This window comes from Pinus tabuliformis, chromosome 4_2 (genome assembly GCF_031772625.1).
Source record: "Pinus tabuliformis cultivar Carrire ecotype Pingquan chromosome 4_2, CPIR1, whole genome shotgun sequence".
Taxonomy (NCBI): Eukaryota; Viridiplantae; Streptophyta; class Pinopsida; order Pinales; family Pinaceae; genus Pinus; species Pinus tabuliformis.
Window position 1 is genome coordinate 921435071 of NC_142304.1, and position 25127 is coordinate 921460197.

The 25127-nt window shown below is 37.2% G+C and overlaps 1 protein-coding gene across 1 annotated transcript in view; it reads left to right on the forward strand.

Moving 5' to 3' along the window:
- The window catches only part of LOC149172690 (uncharacterized), a 37505-nt gene extending 33579 nt beyond the window's left edge, over positions 1-3926 (forward strand). The window contains exons 3-6 of the mRNA XM_089426427.1: positions 1015-1261; positions 1470-1668; positions 1805-2074; positions 2273-3926. Of these exons, the coding sequence (XP_089282553.1) occupies positions 1060-1261; positions 1470-1668; positions 1805-2074; positions 2273-3926 (2325 nt within the window). The 5' untranslated portion in view covers positions 1015-1059. The remainder of the gene's footprint in view (positions 1-1014; positions 1262-1469; positions 1669-1804; positions 2075-2272) is intronic.
- The last annotated feature ends 21201 nt before the right edge of the window (positions 3927-25127 follow it).

Genomic DNA, 25127 nt, shown 5'->3' on the forward strand with positions numbered 1-25127 from the left:
ATAAAATAATATTTAACATAAAAAAAAGAGTTTTAGAGGAGCAGCAAATGGAGAAGAAGGAATAGAATAATATTGATAGCTAAAAATAACGCACAACATAGTTATTTCATAACAAATTGCGTCGAAATATAAACATAATCTAGGCTAAAAAAATTTCAACAAGGTTCAATAGGAAAGCAAATCATATCTTCAAATATTTGCTATGATGGCACTTTGAACCCTAGCATGGGTTAAACAATTATGTAGACATGATGGCACTTTGAACCCTATTTAGAATACCTATGGGAAAAGGAATAATGGGACTAAGATGCATGGTGATTCCACTTCGGTTATAAAATGGATGATTGGTGCGAACCAATTAGCTACCTGTCTTAGTAGAAGATCAAGCAAGGCAGTTTCAGAAGGCTTCATCTATGTTCGCATATATACATTTTTGTGTGAACATAACATGAAAGCAGATCCACTGTTTACAAATTGTTAACACGCAACTGCTGGCTCAGCAATTATGGAAGAATCTAAAGGAGCAACCTTGACACTGTAAATGATCCCAGTTTATTAAGGTGATTTAGTAACATGATCTCTTTTACACTCTCGTTAATTTCGTCAAGATTTTCTTATATCAACTGAGGACTGTTCAGAGACTTTGATATTTGTTGAGATCTTAATCTAGACGTATTGTCCTGGAGACGTAGTATGATGATGATTCATCTTTTTGACATGGTATTACTGATCCTTGTGTACTTGGCTCTATATATGATAGAATTATTAATATCTATCTATTTGTTTTTTTATAGAGATGCCAACAGCATATAAAAATACATACAATTCAGAGCTTTAATGGCTCCACGGATTATACAATTCAGAATGAATTTCGCTATGATTTACTCCTGACATTATGTTGTAATTAACTTGCTATGGCAGGGGATTAATTGCTAGTGTCTTTGTAGATTCTCTATTACGTTTCAAATATGGAGTTTGCTGTGCAACATTAAGATAATTGACTTGTCATGGCAGGGGATTAACTGCTAGAGCCTTTGTGGATTCCCTCTGTGTTCAAATATGGAATTTGCTGTGCAACATCAAGATATTAACGACTCCAGCTATCTGTTGGGACGACCACTTTTAAAGAGGCGTATCAAGCACTACAGCAATTCTAATAAGATATTACTAGTTGGGGAGGGAGACTTTTCATTTTCTTTAGCTCTGGCCAGTGCGTTCGGGTCTGCGAAAAACATGTTTCCAACTTCTCTCGACAGTAGAGGTCTCAAATCTTTACTCCAAAAGTTCTCTGTTTTGTTTTGCTGCTGCTTGTTTCCTTGTATTCTGTTTATCTTTAAGTATGTGTACCCGCAATACATAGAAAGTCCTACAGTTGTATGAATCAGCCCATCAAACACTGTCAATTTTGGATAGGCTTGGAGCAATGATATTGCATGTTTTTTCAATGTATGTCTGTGCTCCCTATACAGAGAAGGTGCTACAGTTGTATGAATCAACCGATCAAACACTGTCTGTTTTGCATCGGCTTGGAGCAACGGTATTGCATGGGGTTGATGCAACGACAATGGAGAAACACCATATTATAAGAATGATGAGATTCGACAGAATTGTCTACAACTTCCCTCATGCAGGTTTCTTTGGAAAGGAAGACAATGGAAAAGTTATAAGGTACGTTTTCTTAAGGCTTGAAGACTTTTTCATACTAAATAATGGGCATTTTTCTTTTTCTTGATTGGGCCCATGTAGCCATACTTGCATAAAAAAGTGTTCTAATTGATGCACTGAGTTTTGGCATTCTAAGCAGACAGCACCGTCACCTTTTGAAGATGTTCTTCAAGAATGCGAGAACTATGCTGGGTGAAATTGGAGAAATTCATGTTACGCACAAAGACTATGGTCCATATAAAAAGTGGGAGTTGGTGAAACAAGCAGAAGAATTTGGATTGATTTTGAAAGGATCAGTTCGCTTTAGAATAACGGATTACCCTGGCTATACTAATAGAAGAGGAGCTGGGCACAAAGCGGGTGAAACATTCTCCTTGGGAAAGTGTCAGACTTATAAGTTTGTCCTGGGGTAAAAATATACCTGGAATAAGTTGTGTGTTTCATTGTTTCCTTTCTAGGTTTGCATTCTTAAGTAGGTTCCCTAGATTCTCGAACTATCATATATTGGGGTAAAAATTACCTGCAATAAAGCTGTGTGTTTGTTAATTTCCTTCGTAGTTTGCATTATTACATGGTTTTCTTATGTTCTGAAAATATCATTTTGCAGCCCAGACGTTCTTTACAAGTACGAATTAGTGGCCATTCCAGCTGTATTGCCAAATGTTTCTTCTGAAGCCTCGGCAGAAAGCTTTAATGAGGATATTTTGGAACCTGGATCTGAAAGGCAATCAAGGACACCAGGTGAAATCACAAAGCTAAATTCAGGAACTTCATTTAACTACATTAAGATGCCTGCAAATGATGAAATCATCCGCAGTGATCGATTTGCAAGGGAAAGGAATGACACCCCACATTACAACGCACAAACATGGAGAGTAGAAACAAAGATTCCTGAACAATCAGATGAAGCTATAAACATGAAAGGTGATGCAATCAAGAGAAAAAGGGCACGCCGTAAGAGGGCTATTTCGAAGTTTGAATCACAAATACAACCAAGGAAGATTCCTGAACAATCAAATGAAGCTATAAACATGAAAGGTGATGCAATCAAGAGAAAAAGGGCACGTCATAAGAGGGCTACTTCTAAGCTTGAATCTCAAATACAAGCAAGCAAGTCTGCTGAAGCAGAAAACACAGGTTTGGAGATGACATCGAATCAGTTAATGGCCATTCCAGACATTATTTGCAAGCAGGAATTAATGACAATACAATCCGTATTGCCAAATGTTTCTTCTGAAGCCTCTTTAGAAAATTTTGAGGTGGAAAATTTTGAGCCTGAATTTGGAAGTCATGCCATGGTGGCAGGTAAAATGGCAAAGGCAGATTCAAGGACAATCTTTAGAAGCAGTCCACACATTCTTAATGTGGGGGAGTTAACGGTCACATTGCCAAACATTTCCACTGCAGCATCTGCAGAAAACTTTAAGGTGGATATTTTGAAACCTGAATCTGGATGCCAAGAAAGGATGGCAGGTGAAATGGAAAAGGTGGATTTAGGGACTTCATTTAAATGCTTGAAGATGATTTCATATGAAGAAATCAATAAAAGTGGTGAATTTCCAAGGGAATTGAATGACATGTTCCATCGAAACAGACAAACATGGAGAGTAAAAACAAAATCTGCTGAACAATTAGATGAAGCATTAAACTCAGGAGAACTTGCAATTATAAATTGGGAGACAATACTTAAGGAGCCTATTTTGGAGCTTGAGTCTGAAAGACGAGCAAAGGATGCTGCTGAAACAGAAAAATATGGTTTAAAGAGGATATTAAATCGCATAATATCTATTCCAGACATTCACTACAGGAGGGTATTAATGGCCATTCAAGTCGTATCACCAAATGTTTCTTCTAAAGCCTATGCAGAAAAAATTAAGACAGATATTGTGGAACCTGAATCTGAAATGCAAGAAAAAGTAGTGGGTGAAATGGCAAAGTCAGATATAGAGACATTCTTTACAAAGACTCCATACGTTTTATACAAACAGGAACTAATGGTCATTCAAGTCATATTGCCAAACATTTCTTTTGGAACATCTGCAAAAAAAATTAAGGGAGCTATTTTGGAACTTGAATGTGAAAGACAAGTGAGGATTGTAGGTGAAATTGGAAAGGCGTACTCAGATATTTCATTGAAGTACTTGAAGATGGTTGCAGATAAAGAAATAATCGAAGTGATGAAATTGCAAGGGAACAAGAAGACACTCTCCAACAAATCTCAGAGACCTGGAGGGCAGAAAAAAAGATTGCAAAACAATTAGATGAATCCTTAAACTTGAAAGAAGACGCAATTAAGAGAAAACAGACACGACTTAAGGAGGCTATCTTGGAGGTTGAAGGTGAAAAGCAAGCAAGAAAGGCTGCTCAAACAGAAAAAGCAGGTTTGGAGACAACACTAAATCAGTTGACGGCTGCTCAAACAGAAAAAGCAGGTTTGGAGACAACACTAAATCAGTTGAAGGTGATTTTAAACAGAGAAGTCAAGAAAAGTGATGAATTCAAGAGGAAAAGAGATGAGGTACTTTGTCAACTGGCAGAAGCTTGCAGAGAGAAAGCAAACATTGCCAAACAATTGGATGAAGTATCTAGGGAAAGGAATGATGCACTCCATCAAAATGAAGAAACTTGGCAAGAAAATAAAAGGATTGCCAAACAATTAGCTGAGGTTTTGAGATTGAATGAAAATGCAGTTAAGCAGAAAGATGCAAGACTTTTGGAGGCTCTGTCAGAACTTGAATTTGAAAGGCAAGCACGGAAGTCTGCCGAAGCAGAGAAAACATATTTGGAGATGGCATTAAACCAAACGAGGGTATTTACCCACAAGGAACTTGAAAAGAATCATGCACTAAAGAGGCAGAGAGATGAGGCCATTTGTCAAGCTTGCAGAGGAAAAACAATAATTGCTAACCAATTAGATGCAGCTTTAAGATTGGAGGAGGATGTTGTTAATCAAAGAAACAAGATTGCATGGCAAGGGAGGAAAATGTTTTATCATCCAACAGTACTGTCTTCTGGTCTCGCTTTCGTCTTATCTTTATTTCACAAAGGTAGAGCTAGACTAAAAGGAGCTTTCAAGAATGAGCAAGACAATAGCAAGGCCAAAGGTATGGTTTAGTCTGCCTCGTAACCCTGCAAGTTGTTGATGTGAATTTCGACATACCTTAAATATTGATACCCTTTTCTAGGACAACACTCTTGCAATTAAAACGATAAACTATATTAATGAGTTACTTTTAAGCAGAGTATGATTTTGGTAACTGAGTTCCTGAGCTCCTCTCTTTGCTTTAGTGACATGTTATTTATATGTTCCTTCATGATAGTTGATTTGATGTCTTGTTAATTGACTTTGTTTTCTTGATTGATGGGCATGGTGAAGGGTGACATGTTGTTTCTATGTTTCTTTTCTATAATGGATTTGATGCCTTGTTAATTTGCCATTATTTTTTGTTTTGATGGATGCCCATGGTAAAGAGTTCTAAAGTCAAAAATCAGTTTCCATAAAATAATTATTAATAAAATTACAAGAACCTAATATTTTCGAGTTCAAAGTTTAGTTCTTAATAGGATTATGAAGATTTATATGTTAGCTTGATACAATAAAAAAACTTTTACTAGATGGTATTTGAGGAACAAGAACTTTACAATGTTGTTAAACTTATAAGCACATGCGAGAACGAAGGTAACTGGAAATTCACTTGTCATTGTTGGTATATTTGAGTAGATTTTACAATAAAGTAATCTGTGGAATCACAAATGGTAGAGATATTTAAGAGAAATGTGATTTTTTTTAATAATATGTGGACTAATATGTTTTAAAAGTTTCTTTTCGAAATTATCTATAGCTCACAAGCATTTTCCAAATAATTTAGTTAATAAGAGAGATGATATTTTAAAGCATTCTTTTAATTTCAATTATTACATTCATGACGATTGCTAACGCCTAGGTGTTGCCTATAAACTCAAAAACAGATTTTCTAGATGATTTGCTGAAGATATTGCTAGTTGATCTCTAGATCCACAAAATTGAATAGATATGTCGACGTTATTGATGTTTGTGAACAAAGTTATAGAAAGTGTTAATGCTATTGATTTTGTTGTTAAACACATGGTTGTTTGACAATGCAACTGTTGTCACAAAAATGAAAGTCGGCTTCTTCCTCTACATGTGCAAGATTTTTCAAAAGTATTCTTAGCCATGCTACAAGGAATGCTGTGTTTTTTAATTTTTTGTTCTTCGCGAGTAAAAAATCGTTAACTTTTTATTTTGTCCCATTGATTAGAAAAATAAAAAAGAATCGGGCTTAAAACACATTAACCATGTGAGATTGATATATCATCAAAAAATAGATCTTATCCATACCAATATCATAATATAAATAGATATGTGTTGAATAGCCATAACAAAAAATTAAGTGATATATGATATCCCCCAGTGACATATATGAAGCCAATGATAAAAGTACTTAATCCCAAGAAGACTACAACAAGAAAGCAACATTTATCCTTTAGTGAATGGTTGATGTTGAAATTCTTAGATCGCTTCATCTAAATGTTGTAAGATTTTCCAAATGCCCAAAGGTTTTCTATTACCCTCTTTAGATAGTAAGTTTTCTTCATGCTTTTGTTCCATATAAATGTGGGAACAAGATATATAAACAAATGCTTGTTCCAACTGTAAGATCTCCTCCAAAACTAGTAGCAATGTGTGATTGCAACATCTTTGGGTAGCACTAAACCAATTGATAACATTTAAGGAGTCCCTAAAGTCTTCAAGAGAATTATAGTTTTTCTCAAGAGCCTAGCAAAGAAGAATTTTAAGGGAGAAGCTTTGCATAACTATCGGTACCTTTCCAAACAAATCTTTGACTTTAGGAAATGTTGATCATTGAAGAAAAGAAGTAGACCACCCCCACACATACCGTCTTCATTGGATGCACTGTAAAAATAAGGCCATGGAATGTGACGGTCGATTATCTCTTCTAAAATAGAACGAGGTACATGGTGTGACTCCCTAGAATGCAATAGAGCATAAATTGCACAAATTTGTGCGGACATAATATCAAGTGTACATGAAGAATCTCTGAAGGTAACTTTGTTCGTGGATAGCCATATGGCCCAACAGATAAGGGGTGGTATATTTTTGTGAACTTCATCATTTGAAGAATCCCACCAAGAGTTCGAGGCTTCAAAAGAAGAGGCGCTGCTCCATTCCAAATTACATCTTAGAATCTATTCTATTTTTGTCCATATGCTTAAAGTAAATTCATAATACAAGAACATATAAGAGATAGAGTCTCCGACATCTTTACATAAGATGCATAGTTTGGACCTTCTTTATTATGATTTTGGAAATTGTCTCAGGTTGGGACCCTATTGCTGATAATGCAACAAAGAAATGGTCTTGATTTAACTAGGCAACTAAATTTGCGTATATGCTTCCACCACCACTCTGGATTGATCCTCACCCTTGTAGAAATCTATAACACATAACCTATATTTGGAGTATATATCCCGGAAGGGGAATGTACCCAACATAGAAAATCCTCTCTACCTCTAATTTTGATATGCAACAATTTAAGGGAATTTATATAGTTTGTCTATAATTCTGCAAATTCACCATGTAAGTTTAGTTGCTCAACAAATTTCCATCCTTGAACCCAAAAGGTTTATCTATCCTCATCTATAATCTAATTCATGAATGTGACTCCCTAATCATTCAAATTAGTTTCACATTTTTGTAGAAGTCTGAAATTTCTAGAGCAACTCGTCGAAGGGTCTAAGCCTACTTTGAATCTTTCTCCATTGCTATCTTTCCATGTGAGTCCACAACTGATCATAACAAAGGATGAAATGGCCACATGCCATATAACAAATGGATTAATCATCCTTTTAATTGGCTTTCTTATCCAATCATCGATAGAAAGAGGAAAGATTAATTTTTGGTAGACAAAAACATTTCACAAGCCATCTATTGCAAGAAGTATCCACCCCACCTTTCCAACAAAATATTTTGCAAACATGGGGGGACAAACCTCATCCCCCCATGCTTCTGGAAGGGAAATCATATTCCAACAAACCCATGGGAGATCTATTTCGTCCTTGGATCCCACCCACAAAACTAGACACATATTTTTATGATTGAGTTTATGATTCCTATGGGGACTCATGAAATGACCATGAAATATACCATGATGGATTCATGTATTTGGTTTAATCAACACCAATCTCTCTACCTTGAAAGCCACTTGTAAATCTAGTGTTTTAACCGCTTTTCCACCTTAGAAAAACACCAAAGCCAATATACATTCCTATAAGTATTTGGTTTTAAATGAAAACCAATGTATTTCAAAGTTTCTTAAAGCGTTTTTATAGTGAAAGAAAAGTGAGCTACATGGAATGATGTTGTAGTAATTTCTAAAAAAAAATTAATGTTGAAGATAGTGATTTAATGAGTTGTTCTTTAAAACATTGTGAAATCAAATTTGTGCCCAAATTAAAAGAATATTGCAAGTTTCTTTTCTTATCACCAATACCACCTGTTAATGTCAGTCTTTGCAGCCTTCCTCCAGTGATCAAACATGCTCTTACAAAGTGATTTGAAGGTGTCGAGGTCAAATTTTGTCATTTCAGTGAGTCTTCAAGAAAAATTTGGTCACTAGGTATTAGGTCTAGGGTTTGCTTTTACTCCTTTTAAAGTTGTCCAAATGTTGGTCCATGTCACCATTCAGCTAAGTGTATCATCATTCAGAGGGTTTTCATCATCATGTCAGGTTCCAATGGGTCATTTTACACCTTGTTCATGCTTCAATTGTGCTTAGGTAAGGTTCATTTCTCTCTCCTAGGGTTTTGAAGGTAATTTCTCTTGGATGGTAAAATCATTAGCAAAACTTGTATCATGATGTTCACACACCTTCCCTTATCCTTAATGTATCTTATTAAACACTTCCCATCACTGAGATCTCTCAAATTCCTCATTTTCGCACAAACCCTAGTTTCTTGCTACAACTTGACAATTTTCTAGGCTAGGCCTGTGTTTTTCCCTTTTGGACCTCTTCCCCTCACTCAATCTCTGAAATTCCACTTTCCCTTGCTTCCTAACATCCCTCCCTACTTCCAAAAATTTTCTCAAGAATTTAGAAGCCCCTTATCCCCTTCATTTCACTTCATTTTGACAAATCCCCTGTTCCACACATCGGGATAGGTTTTACTTCAATGATGTTTTTGAGCAATAAAAGATGAATTTGGGAAAACTAAGATAATGTTTTGTCCATAATAGGCTAAGGAAGAAAAAACTCCTTCACTTTTTACACAAGTGTCATGGTTCTAGAGAAATGTAAAAAATACAGTTGCCTTAGGAGAATTGGTGCACCTTTGGAGTGACCTTGGAAAAATCAAGTTTTCTCCTAGCTTGGTCGGCTAAATGACTTGCTTGATGAGTGAAATGATAACTAGACACAAAGAGCTTTCCAATGAGCTATCAAGAGTTCAATTTGGAGTTGAGGAAGATTTTCAAAAGTTGACTGCAACAGCACTCTGCCTTGAGACAACCTCATTTTGCACATTTTGACCAATCTTGGGAGATTTGACTTTTGATAGGGAAAATGAACTCCAAATTGACAAATTCAAGTTGGGTTGGAAAGTAAACTCAATACGCTTTCCAATGAGCTATCCCGCACCCGATTTAGACACCGGGAAGGCCTTCAAAAGTCTCCTGCAAAAAGGCGCTACACATTGAGATGGCGCGACGCATTGGGCAGCCCTCTGCAGTGTAAAAAATGAACTGGCGCGACACATTGAGATGGCGCGGCGCATTGGGCAGCCCTATGCAGTGTAAAAAATGAACTGGCGTGATGCATTGAGATTGCGTAGCGCATTGGGATAAAAAGCCTGAAATCCATTCAAGTCTTCCTCCCAAGACTCTCAAAATTCTAAATTCTTCATTGCCCAAGTAAGTTAACATCCCTCCATGACCAGTGAATGAATTTCTCTTGGTGCTTATGGTTGTTTAATGGATAAAAATTAAAACCCTACCTTCTTGCATTTTTTGTCAAAAAACAATTGCATAGGTTTTATGAGTTGTATTTCTTGCTGCTAATTCCACTCCCAGCCATTTCTTACTCCCTCGCTCATTCATTGCCTCAATCATTTTCTCCCTCTCTTTACATTCTCATCTACCCATTCTTCCTGAGCTGACCAGGATTTTTGTAGCAAATCTCCATGATAACAAGGTAACTCTTGCTGGGGTGAAATTTACAGTTTCCTCCTCCATCATTGTTGATGCTACAAGGATTTCGAATGTGGGGGGAAAATGGTATAAAGCACAAAATTTGGATGAGCACTACTATGAGCCGTACATAAAATCCAGGTACAGGAATGAAAAGAAGAGGACCTTTCCTTTCATGTTCCTTCACGACAAGTATACCCCTATGATGAGGATCATTATGAAGTATTTCACATGTGAGAGCAGATTTTCCAGATTATACACCTATCATATTAGGCTTCTTATGCACTTCACAAGAGTGAAAATGTTGAACATCCTGTACTTCTTATTCAAGAATATTGAGAAGATGGCCTACATTGTACAGAAAAGGCCATACCCTTAGCAAATGAATAGTATTTATCACTATTCCTTGATTAAGATTATTGTGCTACATCATCTCAACCTCCTCAACATCTCCTAGGATACATTTATTGCCAATGACATCTTCAATGGTCCTCAGATTCCTCCACCGGTGCCTCAAGAAGCAGAAAGGCCTTCTAGCAGTACCAAAGTAAAGAAAAGTAAGAAGGCTAAAGAGACTAAAGTTGTTGAGAAGCCAGAAACCTACAAAACATATCAGAGAGGGGCTAGAAAGTTGTTTGCAGTAGATAGGCAAGTGTTTACTCCACCTGATGTGGAAGGGGCCTTGCCTTCTTCACCAACTCATAGGAAAATGCTTGCTCCACAAACTGTGAATGGTGCTTTGCCTTCTTCATCAACACAACAGGTACTACAGGTGTAGCAAGTTCATAAAGGGAAGGAAAATATGCTGGAGGAAAGCCTCAATGATCAAGAAGAAAGGGAATTTGATTTGATGGAACATGATGAACCAGAACAGCCACACATTCATCATGGCATTGAGATAGTCGACTTGGAGGCTCAAGATGAGGCGAAAAATGAAAATATAATCATAAAGGAAAAAGATGCACAGATCCAAGCACTGATGGACAACTTGGCGAGAGCTAAGTATGTCATTTCATACCTTGAGCAAGAGAACAAGTAGCTAAGTGACAAACAAGTCCTCATGGAGCTAGAACTTCTCAAGGCAAAGAGGCAAGATGACAAAGGCAAATCAGTAATGCAAGAGGAAGAGACCCCAACCACCTTGACTATAGAAAAAAGGCTTGAAAAGGAGATTGAGGAGGATAGAGAAACATGGCTTGATAGGGTCAATTCGCATTTGGAAAAGCTACTAAAAAGGGCCGATAGGGACAATCAAATCATCAGGCACATGGCTCGCCATTACAGGACCCACAACAAGATTTGTAACATAAGAGTCAAGCAAATGAAGACAAGGCTAAAAGAAGCCCTTGAAGGCAAAAAGGAGGGTGATAGGTTTAGGTTGCTTACTGAAACTTTCCTGGATGACCCACACACTTGATGGTGGTGGTATCCCACAAATTTTGAGCAAGTTTTGAGAATTTTTGCATTTTTGAAGAATTTAGCAATTTTTGACTTAGAAATTTTAGCTCTATGTGCAGCCCCACTGGCGCTGCGCTTTTCCTAGGAGCATACAATGGCCAAAATAAGACCACCATTGGATTTCTAATGATGTAAGCATGCTCCCTATGCATTTGCTAAGTTTTTTGAGCAAAACTGGTTGGTCAAAAGGTAAAAAAACACCCAAAAAATGACCTTTCTGCCCTCTTTTTGACCATGGCACTATGCATAGAAGCAGTGTTGGTAGAATCAACTTTTGAGGGGTCAAATCAACTCCAAATGGGAAACTAAAGGTAGATTTGGAAAGTAGACAGGCTAGGCTTTCCAATGTGCTATTATGAGATCAATTTGGACGTGGGGAAGGCCTCCAAAATGGCCCTGCAAAAAGTGTCGCGCATAGCCTTTTGCGGTTGTGCATAGGACAATGTTCTGCTAGATTTTCACTTCGCTGTGCCATGACTGTAATTTTTGGGTTTTCTCTCATGGATGATGTTTTTACTGATGTAAATGGTGACTAGGCATGTAAATAAGATGAATATTAGTTACTGGAGGGTAGATTCATTAGATCAAAAGTTATCTTGAGGTCAAATGAATCAGTTTCCTTCCTTTAGAGGCAAGTTGTTAGGATTGCCTAGATTCCAGTTTCTTGTTTAGCTTTTGATGGATTAGTTCCTCATATTAGGGATTCGACCCCTGAGGATGGGAGGATGTTGAATTGAGGTCTATATCTTCTTTTTCTTTCTCATTGTAAAGGGTTGGACTCAGTGGGATGCTTAGGCTTTGATAGACATCATTTTGTACCAGTTACAGCAGGAGATTAATGAAAAATTGCAGCTATTTCTTTGGGATCCATGTGGTATGATGCTCAGTTCAGTTTTTATTATGTTTTCATGTGTTAAAATGTATTGTTGACTCCATTTCATCATTTCATACTCTTTATGTGAATGTATACAAGTCTGAAAGGCAGAATCCATAACTTTTATGCTTTGTTTTGGGTAGACATTTCACAGTCTGTGTTTTCTTCAGTTTAGGAAGAATCCATGAGGTTTACATGCTCTTCCTAGCTCCTCACCTGTATTTTCACCTCATCCATCAAACCCTAAGGTTCTGATCGTTGTGCCTACCTTGCCCCATCAAACACCCTGCAGTTTTGACCTAATTTCCTTGCCCTAACTGTTTGCCTCCTCCTGATCCAGCAAAACCCTTCAAAATCAAATCAAACCTTGTGCTACTATACCTAGCCTAATATCAGTTTCTAGATCCAGTCAATTTGGCTGAGATCCTTATGGAGAGAGCCCTCTCCTGGCCTAGTAGGGCTAGCTACTTGGCTAAGTGTGGTTTGTGGTTACCCTGGCATTGCCTTCCTTCACCCTGAGGTTCAATCCAGGTGATAACAGATCCAAAATATAGGTTTAATAATTTATAATCAATTGATTTTTTTTAATTTAAACAGTTAAACATGATACAATGGGATGAATTTTAAGAGAGGGGGTGGAGAGGGAAATAGAGGGAGATAGTGACTGATTTGGAGGTTAGAGAGAGAGAGAGAGAGTGATGGGGGAGAGAGGAAGGAAGATACAAAGGAGGCAAGAGAGAGAAGGAGAGAGGGAGAGAGAGAGAGAGATTTATTTGAAGGGGGAGAGAGAGAGAGAGATTTATTTGAAGGGGGAGAGAGAGAGAGAGATTTATTTGAAGGGGGAGAGAGAGGGATAGAGAGGGAGGAAAGAATAAAAACATAAGGAGATAGAGTTTGGGGGAGAGAGGGAGTGACAAAGGAGATATGGAGAGAGAATGAGGGAGAGAGGATAGGACAGAATAAAGAGAATAGGAGTGGAGAGAGATAGGGAGAGAAGGGGAAGAGAGAGAGAGAGACGATGACACATAGATGGATGCGAGAGAGAGAGACAATGACACGTAGATGGATGCGAGAGAGAGAGAGATAGATATTAGGGGGGGAATAGAGGGAGGTGGGAGAGAAAGGGAGAGGGAGGTGAGAGAGAAAGGGAGAGAGAGGAAGGAAGGGAGTGCACTCAAGAGAGAGAAGGAGAGAGATAAGAGAGATGGAGTTCGAGGGGGAGAGAGAGGGAAGGAACAACAAAGACATATAGTGATAAAGGTGAAGATAGAGAGGGAGTGAAAAGGGAGAGAAGGAGAGAGAGTGAGGGAGAGAGGAGAGCGGGAGGGAATAAAGAGGGAAGGAGAGAGATAGAGTGAGAGAAGGGGAAGAGAGAGAGGGAGATAAGGGGATGATAGAGAGGGATAGGAAGAGGGAGAGAGAGGAAGATAGATAGATATGGAGAGAGAGTGTGTGTGTATGTTTCAAGGGTGAGATAGAGAGAGGGAATAAGAAAGAGACACATAGATACAAATATAGATATTATATAATCAACATAGGTCCATCTTAACCCCAGATCTATCAAGCATAGAGAGGGACCAAATCTCTTGAGATGCAAACCTTTCCTCAAGTTTTGCACTCATAAAAGAGGTTTTAACCTCAAGATATTTGATCCCTCTCAGCACATGATAGATCCAAGGTTACCATGGGTCTAATTTGGTATTAATGAAATGAAGTTTTATTTTTGCTGCATCTCTTTGTTTATGTTTATATTTGTATTATTTTGTGTTCCTGTAGAAGTCCGGATTAGAGAATCATGGAGGATATCTGTAACAGAGAAATCTTGACCATTCTCTAGGTCTTATTCTATTCATTCAGGACTCAAGGTTTGCTTTGGATTTTTATCCTACAACTTTACTTCTAACTTATGCAACTTTTAATTATTTACGTGTTTATCACAGTATACATATACTTAGCTGCTGCATATACCATTTTCTCATTTCTTACACAAAACAATTCCAACCAAAACATCCATGGAAACTAATTCACTATTAAATACCTTTATTTACCCAGATGATTTGTATAATAACTCTCTAACCTAGAAGTATTTATATTATTTTATTTCTCAATCCACTCCTATCATGTAGCATGACATAGTTAGTCCTATAATTCTTTCATATTTAACTTCTTTTGCACTTTAGCTTTCCAGTAATAATCATTGTAAATGAGTTTTGAATTTTGAGAAAATGTGACATTAATTGAATTATATGTTGAGATGAGCCTTCTTTCAAATATTCAAATTTTCTCAAGAAATATCCACAAACATGGATTGTAGGTAACAAAGTTTCCTAGCACATAAAAAGAAAGGCTCTCACTTCAAGGATTTGACTTAGAAAAATAATATGGAAACTATGATTTAGAAGTAAGGTTGTAGATATAAACATAGGTACATACCTAAGATGTTAATGCATTCTCAACATAACTAATATTCACATTGAGTTTTGTTACACTTTCTTTTTTAACCCAATAAAGACTCCATCTAAAGTATTTATTACTAATGGAATCATATCTAAATTCTTTGGCAAAACCCTTATGTATAAATGGTTTTTCATTTCAGAGTTTCTTTTGGCTCTTTTATGTGACGAAATTCTAGGAAATGGTATAAATTTAGGCTTTCCAAGAATATTATTTTTGCATCCTCCTAGGCTCGCCTGTAATTATGAACATAACAAATTGAATTGCAATGTACATCCACAAAAAAGTTACATATGGTGTCACCGACACTCTACAAGGCACATTGTTTATTTAAGAATGTCATTAGAGGAACATTAGATGGTAATGAATGCATTCCTTCTTGAAGAATTTGCAGCCTCATATTCTGAACTCATGCGAATATAGAGATCAATCTATTATAAAGGTTTGCCTTATCAAACATTGAACAATTGAATGCTTTGACTCTTCGATTGAGGATTTTGATTGTGATGAATATGCTATTTTTTTCATGATTATCTTTTTCTTCCATCCTCAAAGCAATCTTATTACAACATTTTCCTATTAGAAGCCAACATGTTTCCATATTCATCCTTTCTGTTGTCCAATTATGAACTCAAGATGATTCTTTTTAATATTGGATTCAACATACAATCCTCTTCGCCACATTTTGTTGGTGCATATTGTTATCCTTTTGTCTCTCTTTTATAACCATTTCCCATTGCACAACTTATGTCTTAGACTATTTTGAATTATTCAACACATTAACCTAATATAATTTCTCTCTAAAACAAGGACCATGATCATCCTTTATATTTACCAACTATGAAATCAAAGTAAAATCCTATTTTATTGAATTCTTTCAATATATAAGTTATCTTTACTCATTCCTTCAACCTCTTCTTCTTAGTTTTCTTATGCATACTATTACCCATTGATCTCTCTTTTGTAATCATGGTGCATAGGATAACTTAATATCTGAGACTATTTCATATTAGTGGGAACATCATATTCAATAATATACTTCCTCTATAAATAAAAAAAGTCGACTTAGGTTTTTTTTTTAATTAATGAATTTATTAATTGAAATATGATTATTGTGTGTGCTCTTTATTGCTCCCTCTTTCAACCCAATAAAGAAGAGCATGTTAGGCCGAGTTCCATTATTGGTTAGAAGTCCCTAATTTTATTTCAAAGAACAAGACTTTTATCTAAGGACTTAATCAAAATCAAAATTCTATAACCGCACTTGCATTTCATATTTCGTCTTCCCATGTTGTCTATTATTCCATGATATGTGGTTACCGATGCTCAACACAATTCATGTTTCCAGTCTCTACTTTTGAACATCAATGCAGTCATGAAGCGAATTACAATTGTCCTAAGTCATGTCCTAGCCAGAATGAACAAAAAAAATGTTTTCCTTTTGGAAATATGACTTCAATAAATGGGAAGAATCACATATCAAACACAGAAAAGGTGGTGAGTTAGGCACCCTACCTATGCTTTCAGTGCACCCATATCCCTGTGAAGGAAAAATATTATAGCTACTATCAAAGGGAATCCCTAAAATCTGGTGGGAATTATTATAGACATATTTGAGCACTTCAACCCCTAACTTATATGTTAATAAACTAGGGCTCATCAACCCCTAAAATAGTTGTTTCATACCCTAAAAGAACATGGTCATCTAATTACATCATTCCCCAAAAGTTCCACTTGAGAAACCATCCAGAAATGGCTTTAACTGAACCATACTAACTGCTACACTGGCCAGGTGCAATGCATACTGAGTGGTACACTACTCAGGTGCAATGCATACTAATTAGGCCTTCTATAGGGTGCGATGGGCGAGAATGGACAAATGTCTGAGATAGTTTGCTAGGTGGTTGATCATGGAATCTTCTAGAAACTTCTCCTATGACACTTGCCTCTCTGAATTCGCCCAGGGATGAGTAAGAGATCCAATAAATCTCCAAGTGGAACCAAATGTAACAAGTGGAATGACACTAATCAAAACCCGAGGGATGACTCACACCCTTGCACACATCTATAAATGGATCCCTCATCTAAGAGATCTAGAGACCAAAATATTGTGAATTGCAAGGAAGTGCTGATAGTTTGTAATTGAGGAAAGAGCATTGTATTGTTGGTGTGATCTTACTATTTCATGAGGTGAAAAGGGATTGATGCTGGGAGGATGATGCTGGATCAGACAACTGGGTTGTAATTCTCCCTTCTATTTAATAAAGTTCTTCAAGTTTTCTTCCATATGATTGTGCAATTGTGAATGTTATCATTTATGAATGGTATTGTATGTTCATTACATATCTGATTATGTAATGTTTATGATATAATAGATCAAGATGCTTTGACGGTTCTTTGTTACTATGTTTCTACAGGTACTCTCCAAGCGGGATAAGTACGGGGAGGAGTTGCAAGCTCTGTCAATGGGGAGAGAGATCAAGCATCGGAAGTTCCAGGTTGGTTCCATTGTCTTTCTCTTATCTGTTATACATAGAAGAAATCATGAATTTCTTTAAACTATTGTTTCTAGGGTAGCTGCCAAACCTAGAGGGCTAGTCGTTCAAAAAGACACTAGTTTTCCCAGAAACAAATTGGCAACTCCACTAGGGATCGAATAGATGTCTATTTGTTTTTATTATTTGTTTTATAAACCATAGACAAAGCCTGAAGTCAGCCAGGTAGCCTTCGAACTGTTGTTTCTCTGCAATTGCATAGTAGATGAATGCTACTTCAGTCAATCTCTAGTTTAGTTTATGAATTAAACATTTGACTTACAAGCATTCTAGATGCCCTTTTGGTAGCTCAGTAACCTCTCAAGACATTCCTCTGTACTTTTCTCTTTACTGTCCATCATAGCTCAGCTTAACTCACTGAAAACAGTTGCACATCTGAGCCAAAACCCACTTCAGTTGCGCTCCCTGGCCCATCACACTGTCTGTCACTATAAACCAGTATGCATCGCACCTCCTGAGTGTGTAAAGTGTGATGCATCCCTGTTTCTGTGAAGCCCAGGTGCGATGACTGACTAAACCTATTTCCATTCTAGAAATTGGGGGTTTTTGTCCTTGTTTTTAGTTTTGTTTAGTTGTTTTGCTGCTTATGAACAATGCCTCATTACTAAAGCCTGCTTGCATCACATAGATCAGCCTCCATTAGATTAGGATTAGTAAATGTTTTTATGTATTTTTTCATCATTTACAATCCTTTGTCGAAAAGTTGCTTAAATCAATCTGTTTCTTTGGTAAAAAAAGTTTCGTAACTGTCGTTTTGTGTCAAAAAAGAGAAGTGTCGTGGATTCTTCCTTCCCTGGAGAGTCGATTGAACTTTTCTTCATGTATTTGGTTTGATTTTTTGATATTCGAAGTGTCGAAAGCATTTTTTATTCAAAATTGAAAAGTTTCATTTAGTCTTCCTTTCTCTTTTGAAGAAGAAATTGTCGAAAGTGTCATTTTGAAAAAAATATTTCACATCTTTGCTACATTTAGTTTTCATTTTTGGCATTTTTCACATTAAGGAGAACAAAAAACAAATACATGCATTTGCATTTGCATTTAGTTTGTGTGTGAAAATATGATTTAGGAAAATGCACTAGTGTGTGCTCTTTGCTCTTTGTTTGAAAGAATTGTAATCTTCTTTCCCTAGTAGCTAGGATTTTCATTGCTCAAAATAAACAAAGATTGTTTATCAATGTAGATTGCATTTTAGGAATTTCAAATCAACATCACACGATGAACCATTGAAAGGAAAACTTTAAACAAGATCAACTCTAAAATGAATTTCAATGAACCTAATAACGCTTTGGAACTTAACGCAACACATCTAGAGGTCTAGGCTAGAGACATGTTCCAACGTCGTAAAATCTAGTAACTATCATTTTCATTGAAGGTTGGGTGATCCATCCTCTTTGATACGACAAGTGCTAACATAGACTTGTGCTCCCTGTACCGTCGTGTATATATTGGGAGACCACAATAGGCTTATGTCCTTTATCCATAGGAAGCCGAGTCTACCGCCTTGTTGATCGCAATGCACTGAACACAGCGTTCGGGAAGATTGACTGCCGTACATAAGTCCTTCGTAATTTCTCTTTCATTTATCACCAAGGTTTATATTGCAGTTTTGCTATTGGTTTGGTAATCCCTCTATCTAGATTTTCCAGAGTAGTCACTTTCGTTCCTTTTCGACTCTTTAAAAGAAAAGGTCCATCTGAGAACTTTTCACTTCAGGCTCATTAAAAATCGAAGGAGGCTAGAGTCATCTTTAGCTTTCTCTCGACTCTTAAAAATTGAAAAAGTAAAGTTGTGTCAAAGCGTCATTAAAATTAATTGAATTTGGAATAACATCCCCATTCCTTAGTTGATCTTAGGTTGAGACATATGGCAACGAATCCGGAGTCCACCAATCAAGGAATCCCTTTTGAGGGGAACCCTAGTCTTTTTTCCTCTTGGGGAAATATTGGTGCTCCCTATATGGCCACATTGTCCCTCCCAGGATTTTCCATTGGCCTGCCAGTATGGTTGTTTTCAACCTCAGTGGTTCAAGATGCCATCATTCCTCCGCAATCAAATCAACCTCCAGTTGATACTGAAGTTGACCCTTCGCCTTCTTCTTCGTTTGTTTCTCTCTCCCCTTCTTCCTCTTCGTTTGGCGAAAGTAGTGATGCTAGTAACCAGGTGGCTGAGAAGAAGAAGAAAGGGGAGAAGAAGAAGAAGAAGCCAATTCAGCAAGGGGGAAACCAAGCAACCATTGCTTTGAATGCATCATCTGGTGAAAATCCACACATTAGACTTTCCAAAGCTAAATTTCCATGCGTAATTTGTGAGTGTAGCCATTTTTCTCAAGACTGTCCTTGCTTTCCTCGGATCTTGAGAGAATGGTCTCCCCGTTCGCACCGTCCTATGTCATCAACCTCTAGAGATCATGTTGATAACACACCTTCAACTAGTGATAGTAAAGTTCATGGACAAACGAGAAAGGTTAGATTTCCATGTAAGTTATGTGAAGGGAACCATACCCTTCACCTTTGTCCTTTTTTGGATGAAGCCAAAAGAGTGTTGGATAACCGTCCTGCATCACCGCAACGACTTCCATCTGGCTACAGGAAACTCTCCCCAAGTCCTTTACTAGTTGAAAAACCGACTGACTTAAATCAACCGTCAGTCGAAACCACTCTCTATGAAAGTGAATCTTATGAGTCTATACCCGACCAAAGTCAACAGGTCGAGGTGACAGTTGACCCAGGTTCACCTTTAGATAATCGTACCATTCCCGAAGAGAGTGAGAATGATACCGTTCAAATTCTTTTTGTTACTTCAGAGTCCAATGAACTTGGGGGAAATCTGCCTGTTCCATCTAGACAAGAGGAAAACCCTCCATCTCTCGTAACTCAAGGGGTTAATTCTCCCGTTTTTTCGGTACCCCCTCCAAGTAGTCTAGTCACTTCCTTTGATTGGAATCGACTAGCAAGATCCTGCCTTCCTTCTTATGTACCTTTCCGGATCATAGTACAAGTTTGTAAAATGATCGTGTCTGGAACTATTCTAGATGAAGGGGCATTAATGAGTATCCTTTCCTCAACTGCTTGGAAAGCGCTTGGTTCGCCATCGCTTATGCCTGTTACACAGAATCTGTTAGGCTTTAACAAAGGAACTAGTCGACCGTTAGGGATCCTTCCTAAGTTACCGATCACTTTGGGAGGGAAAACTATTCATCTGAACGTGATGATAGTCCCAGGACCGTTAGATTACAATCTACTCCTTGGACGTGACTATGTTTATAACATGGAAGCTATTGTTTCAACACTCTTCCGAGTGATGTGTTTCCCGCATGAAGGCAAGATTGTCACCGTTGACCAGCTTTCATTTCCCGGTCCAAGCATAGCTCCAAGTCAATCATCATCCCTAAATGGTCCTTTTACATTAGCGGTATCTCTTGAACCTTCATTCCATCCACCTGATTGCCATGAGTAGTCTAGTGAATGTAACAAAGCTTAGGGGGCATGCACCCTTATCTATTCTCCAGACGAACCTAATTGAAAAGATAAGTTTCCCTATAGGTTATGTGATTGGTCTGACACACCATTCACCTTTGTCTATATTGGACGAAGCTAAGGAGGTGTTTTGTCTATTCTGTACGAACCGTCCTGCCTAACCTCAGTAGTTTCCATATGGTTACAGGAGACTCCTTTTCATCATGCTGGGGGCATGCAAACTTTTCATTTCCTTTTTCAATTTTTAGTTTTGTCGTTTCTAGATTTTTTTTAGTTTTGTCGTTTCTAGCTTTTTAGTTTTATCGTTTCTAGCTTGTGTAAAAATGAAACTAAAATCAAGCATAGTTCCCCCATGGTTCAAGCTTGTTAAAAAATGAACCCACCTTCAGTAATTAACCTTTGTGATTGCTATTCTATTAGCCTTTTGAGCCTTGGTTGTGTACCTCTCATCACCTCCATTCTTTTGGCCGATCATACACTTCCACTTGGTTGTTTACCCTTTTTGAGGAACAATTGCGATGAGTGGGCTTGTTAGCCAAAATCTTCACAGAAATCACCATGTTTTGAGAAGTTCCAAGCTTACCCCTAACCAATTACTACCATAGACACCACTCGTTCCTCAGAATCGAGTCTCCTTTAAACCCTTTTCAGACTCGTTAAATATGAAAAGATTGTCGAGCGCTTGTCTTTTTCAGCTCATTAAAGTGATTGGAAAAGTCATCCCTCCTGTATATTTTAATATTTTTCGGACCTGAGGGATTATCTCACAAAAAAATTCGAGCGCTTGTCTTTTTCGGCTCGTTAAAGTGATCGGAAAAGTCATCCCTTTTGTATTATTTTATCCTTTTTCGGACCTAAGGCATTATTTTACGAAAAAGAACCTCTGGAGTTTCTTTTTCGTCCCTTTTCAAACTCTCTAAAAATGAAAAGGACCGAGTTATCCTTGTCGTTAAACTCATTAAAATAATAGCAACAAACTTGTCCATTCTAGACAAGACCGAGTTTCACTGTCGCTAGACTTGTTAAAACATAGCGACAGATTTGCCCGAAGGGCAAATTATAGAACAAGCATATGTTATCCTCCTCAAGCTTGACAAAAATAAATAGGTACTGATCAGCGATGACTGGGGAAAAAGGGGAAAAACTTGATGAACTTATGGTAGCAGGTTGCTCTTGAACATGACACTTTCACTCCATCACCATTATTCAGTCGGGTTGGGTTATTCTGTTCAGCGATCATCTAACCATTGGTCTTTCACACCATCCATCTTTTGGGGTTAACGCTACCAATACATCTTAATGTCGCCGACATGTTCAAGAGAAGTCATTCAATTGAGAAACCACAATCCAGTTAATGCCTCATCCACTACAATACCTTCAACCTTAATTTTTCATGACCACCATACTTGGACCTTGTGTTGTCAGATCGTTTCCACCTCCAGAAAATCATTTGCTTCGTTTCGTGTCGTAGATGTGGGATACATCAAGGCCCTCCTACGACAAGTCACTTCTTGTCGACATCAGTTCATTATCCAAGAAGTTGACTTAGAAACACCCCTTTCAGTACTTTGAAGCTTGCATGCCTCAATGGCAAGTTTCTCACTTCCGGCGACAGGTTGACATCAATGGCCTTTGACCAAAATATTTTGCGTGGTGTTCGACATCGGATCATATATTCACACCACATGAATTGTACTGTAGTACCTTGAGGGTCATTATCATTATTGGTGATTCCTCTCGCATCTGTTAACAACTCACATTATTGGCTGGTAATCAGGCGATGTCTTTCCATGTTCGACTTCAGAACATCTCTTCACATGGATTGACTTGTACATCGGGAGAAGATTGAACGAGTTTGAAGACCTCGAATCTAGTTTCATCTATCCGGGCTGCGATATATTCAGGGATATAAAAACATCAGATGTACAAAGACACTGCACAGATAGTCATCCAAGCCAAGGATGATGACTCTACATCTGAAGAATCATCAGTTTGCATCTACAGACGACATCTGATCTATGTACATGAAATGAATTTATAAAGCTGAGCATGGGAATGACCGCCTCAGCTAGATCAAGAAAAATTATATTATGATGATGTATTGTATTGTAACTTATGCAGGTCACCTTCCAATTCGAAACCTCAGATCCTCATGATAAAGCATTTCACTCGACATCAAGATTTACAACTTCATGCTTTAGGGGGCAACTGTTATAGACATATTTGGGCACTTCAACCCCAAACTTATATGTCAATAAACTAGGGTTCATCAAGCCCTAAAAGAGTTGTTTCATATCCTAAAAGAACATGGTCATCTGATTACATCATTCCCCAAAAGTTCCACTTGAGAAACCATCCAAAAATGGCCTAAACTGAACCATACTAACTGCTACACTGGCCAGGTGTGATGCATACTGAGTGGTACACTGCTCAGGTGCGATGCATACTGATTAGGCCTTCTATAGGGTGTGATGGGCGAGAATGGACAAATGTCCGAGACAATTTGCTAGGTGGTTGCTCATGGAATCTTCTAGAAACTTTTCCTATGACACTTGCCTCTCTGAATTCGCCCAGGGATGAGTAAGAGATCCAAGAAATCTCCAAGTGGAACCAAATGTAACAAGTGGAATGACACTAATCAAAACCCCATAGATGGCTCACACCCTTGCACACATCTATATATGAATCCCTCATCTAAGAGATCTAGAGACTGTAATATTGTGAATTGCAAGGAAATGCTGATAGTTTGTAATTGAGGAAAGAGCATTCTACTGTTGGTGTGATCTTGCTATTTCATGAGGTGAAGAGGGATTGATGCTGGGAAGATGATGCTGGATCAGACAACTGGGTTGTAATTCTCCCTTCTATTTAATAAAGTTCTTCAAATTTTCTTCCATATGATTGTGCAATTGTGAATGTTATCATTTATGAATGGTATTGTATGTTCATTACATATTTGATTCTGTAATGTTTATGATATAATAGATCAAGATGCTTTGACGATTCTTTGTCACTGTGTTTCTATAGGTACTCTCGAAGCGGGATAAGTACGGCGAGGAGTTGCAAGCTCTATCAAGGGGGAGAGAGATCAAGCAAGGGATTAAGCGGAAGTTCCAGGTTGGTTCCATTGTCTTTCTCTTATATGTTATACATAGAATAAATTGTGAATTACTTTAAACTGTTGTTTCTAGGGTAGTTGCCAAACCTAGAGGGCTAGTCGTTCGAAAATACACTAGTTTTCCTAGAAACAGGAATACAATAGATATATTTAAAATTATGACATCAAATAATATGTGTTCTAGAACATAGATGCACATGTGAGATGACAGTAAATGGGGTTGAAAAATGCGGTAAAATATATCAACAATGTTTTATATATAAACATATATTTTTATTAATTAAATGTAAAATAAAAGCATAGGAATAAAGATGAAACTGTTGAAAAAAACAGAAATATTCGTCTTCCATTTTTTGATAAGAATGTAATTACAAAAAAAACTAGCCATGTGTCTTGACAAGTTGCAACTTTTGGGTTCATAACTCAAATATATTATATTCCAAAACTAATTTATTTCTCTTGTCATTCATTATTATGACTTGATTTCCCATCTTATAGTTTTAAAACTTAATCATAGATAGAATGAATTACATCACCATGCACTTCAAATTGAGCATTGATCTTTTGGAAAGAGCAACCATTTTCTAAGAGTCCACTTGAGAAAATCCTAAATAGATATCTTCTTAAACAAAGTCTTTCGGTATGAATCACATGTGATTTCTACCGAAAGACTTTGTTTAATTCATTATGGATCACATAAGCTTGAATATAGAGATATCTTCTTGCTACTCAGTCCATTCCCTTATATATGTTACTTTTCTCCCTTAAAAAATCTTAACATTTCTATTAAGGGTTTGGATTCTTTTTTGGTCTTTTACTTTTAGAAACCATTCCCCATAACAACTTTCTTGCAAGTGCTTTTTTTTTCAATATCATTTTTGAAATTTTAGACAAATTCTACTCTTTCCTTCCCATGCGCCTTCAGAATGCTAATTTTTCCTCCAAATTCCTTTGCCACATTATGGAAGTATCCAAAGAAAAAAATTGTATTTTTTATTATTATGCAAGACCAATCCTTTTGATGAGTATGTGGGATGCAAAAATAGATTGAGTTGAGACTTAGGCATGTGCATCTTAGTTTTTTTTTTGTATTGAATCAAGTTCCACATATTCCATGATAAAGATGTGATGTCCATCTTAGGGGTGTCGTACCTCGCTAAAAATAGAAATTGGGATAAGATAAAATAGGATAAGCATTTTTGGGATAAGATTAGTCTTTTGTAGGTTCAGCTATTTTATGTTGGTGGTGAGTTCTCGTGTGCATAAGCTAGCTTTGAAAAATAAGTGTGCTATAAATCTATGT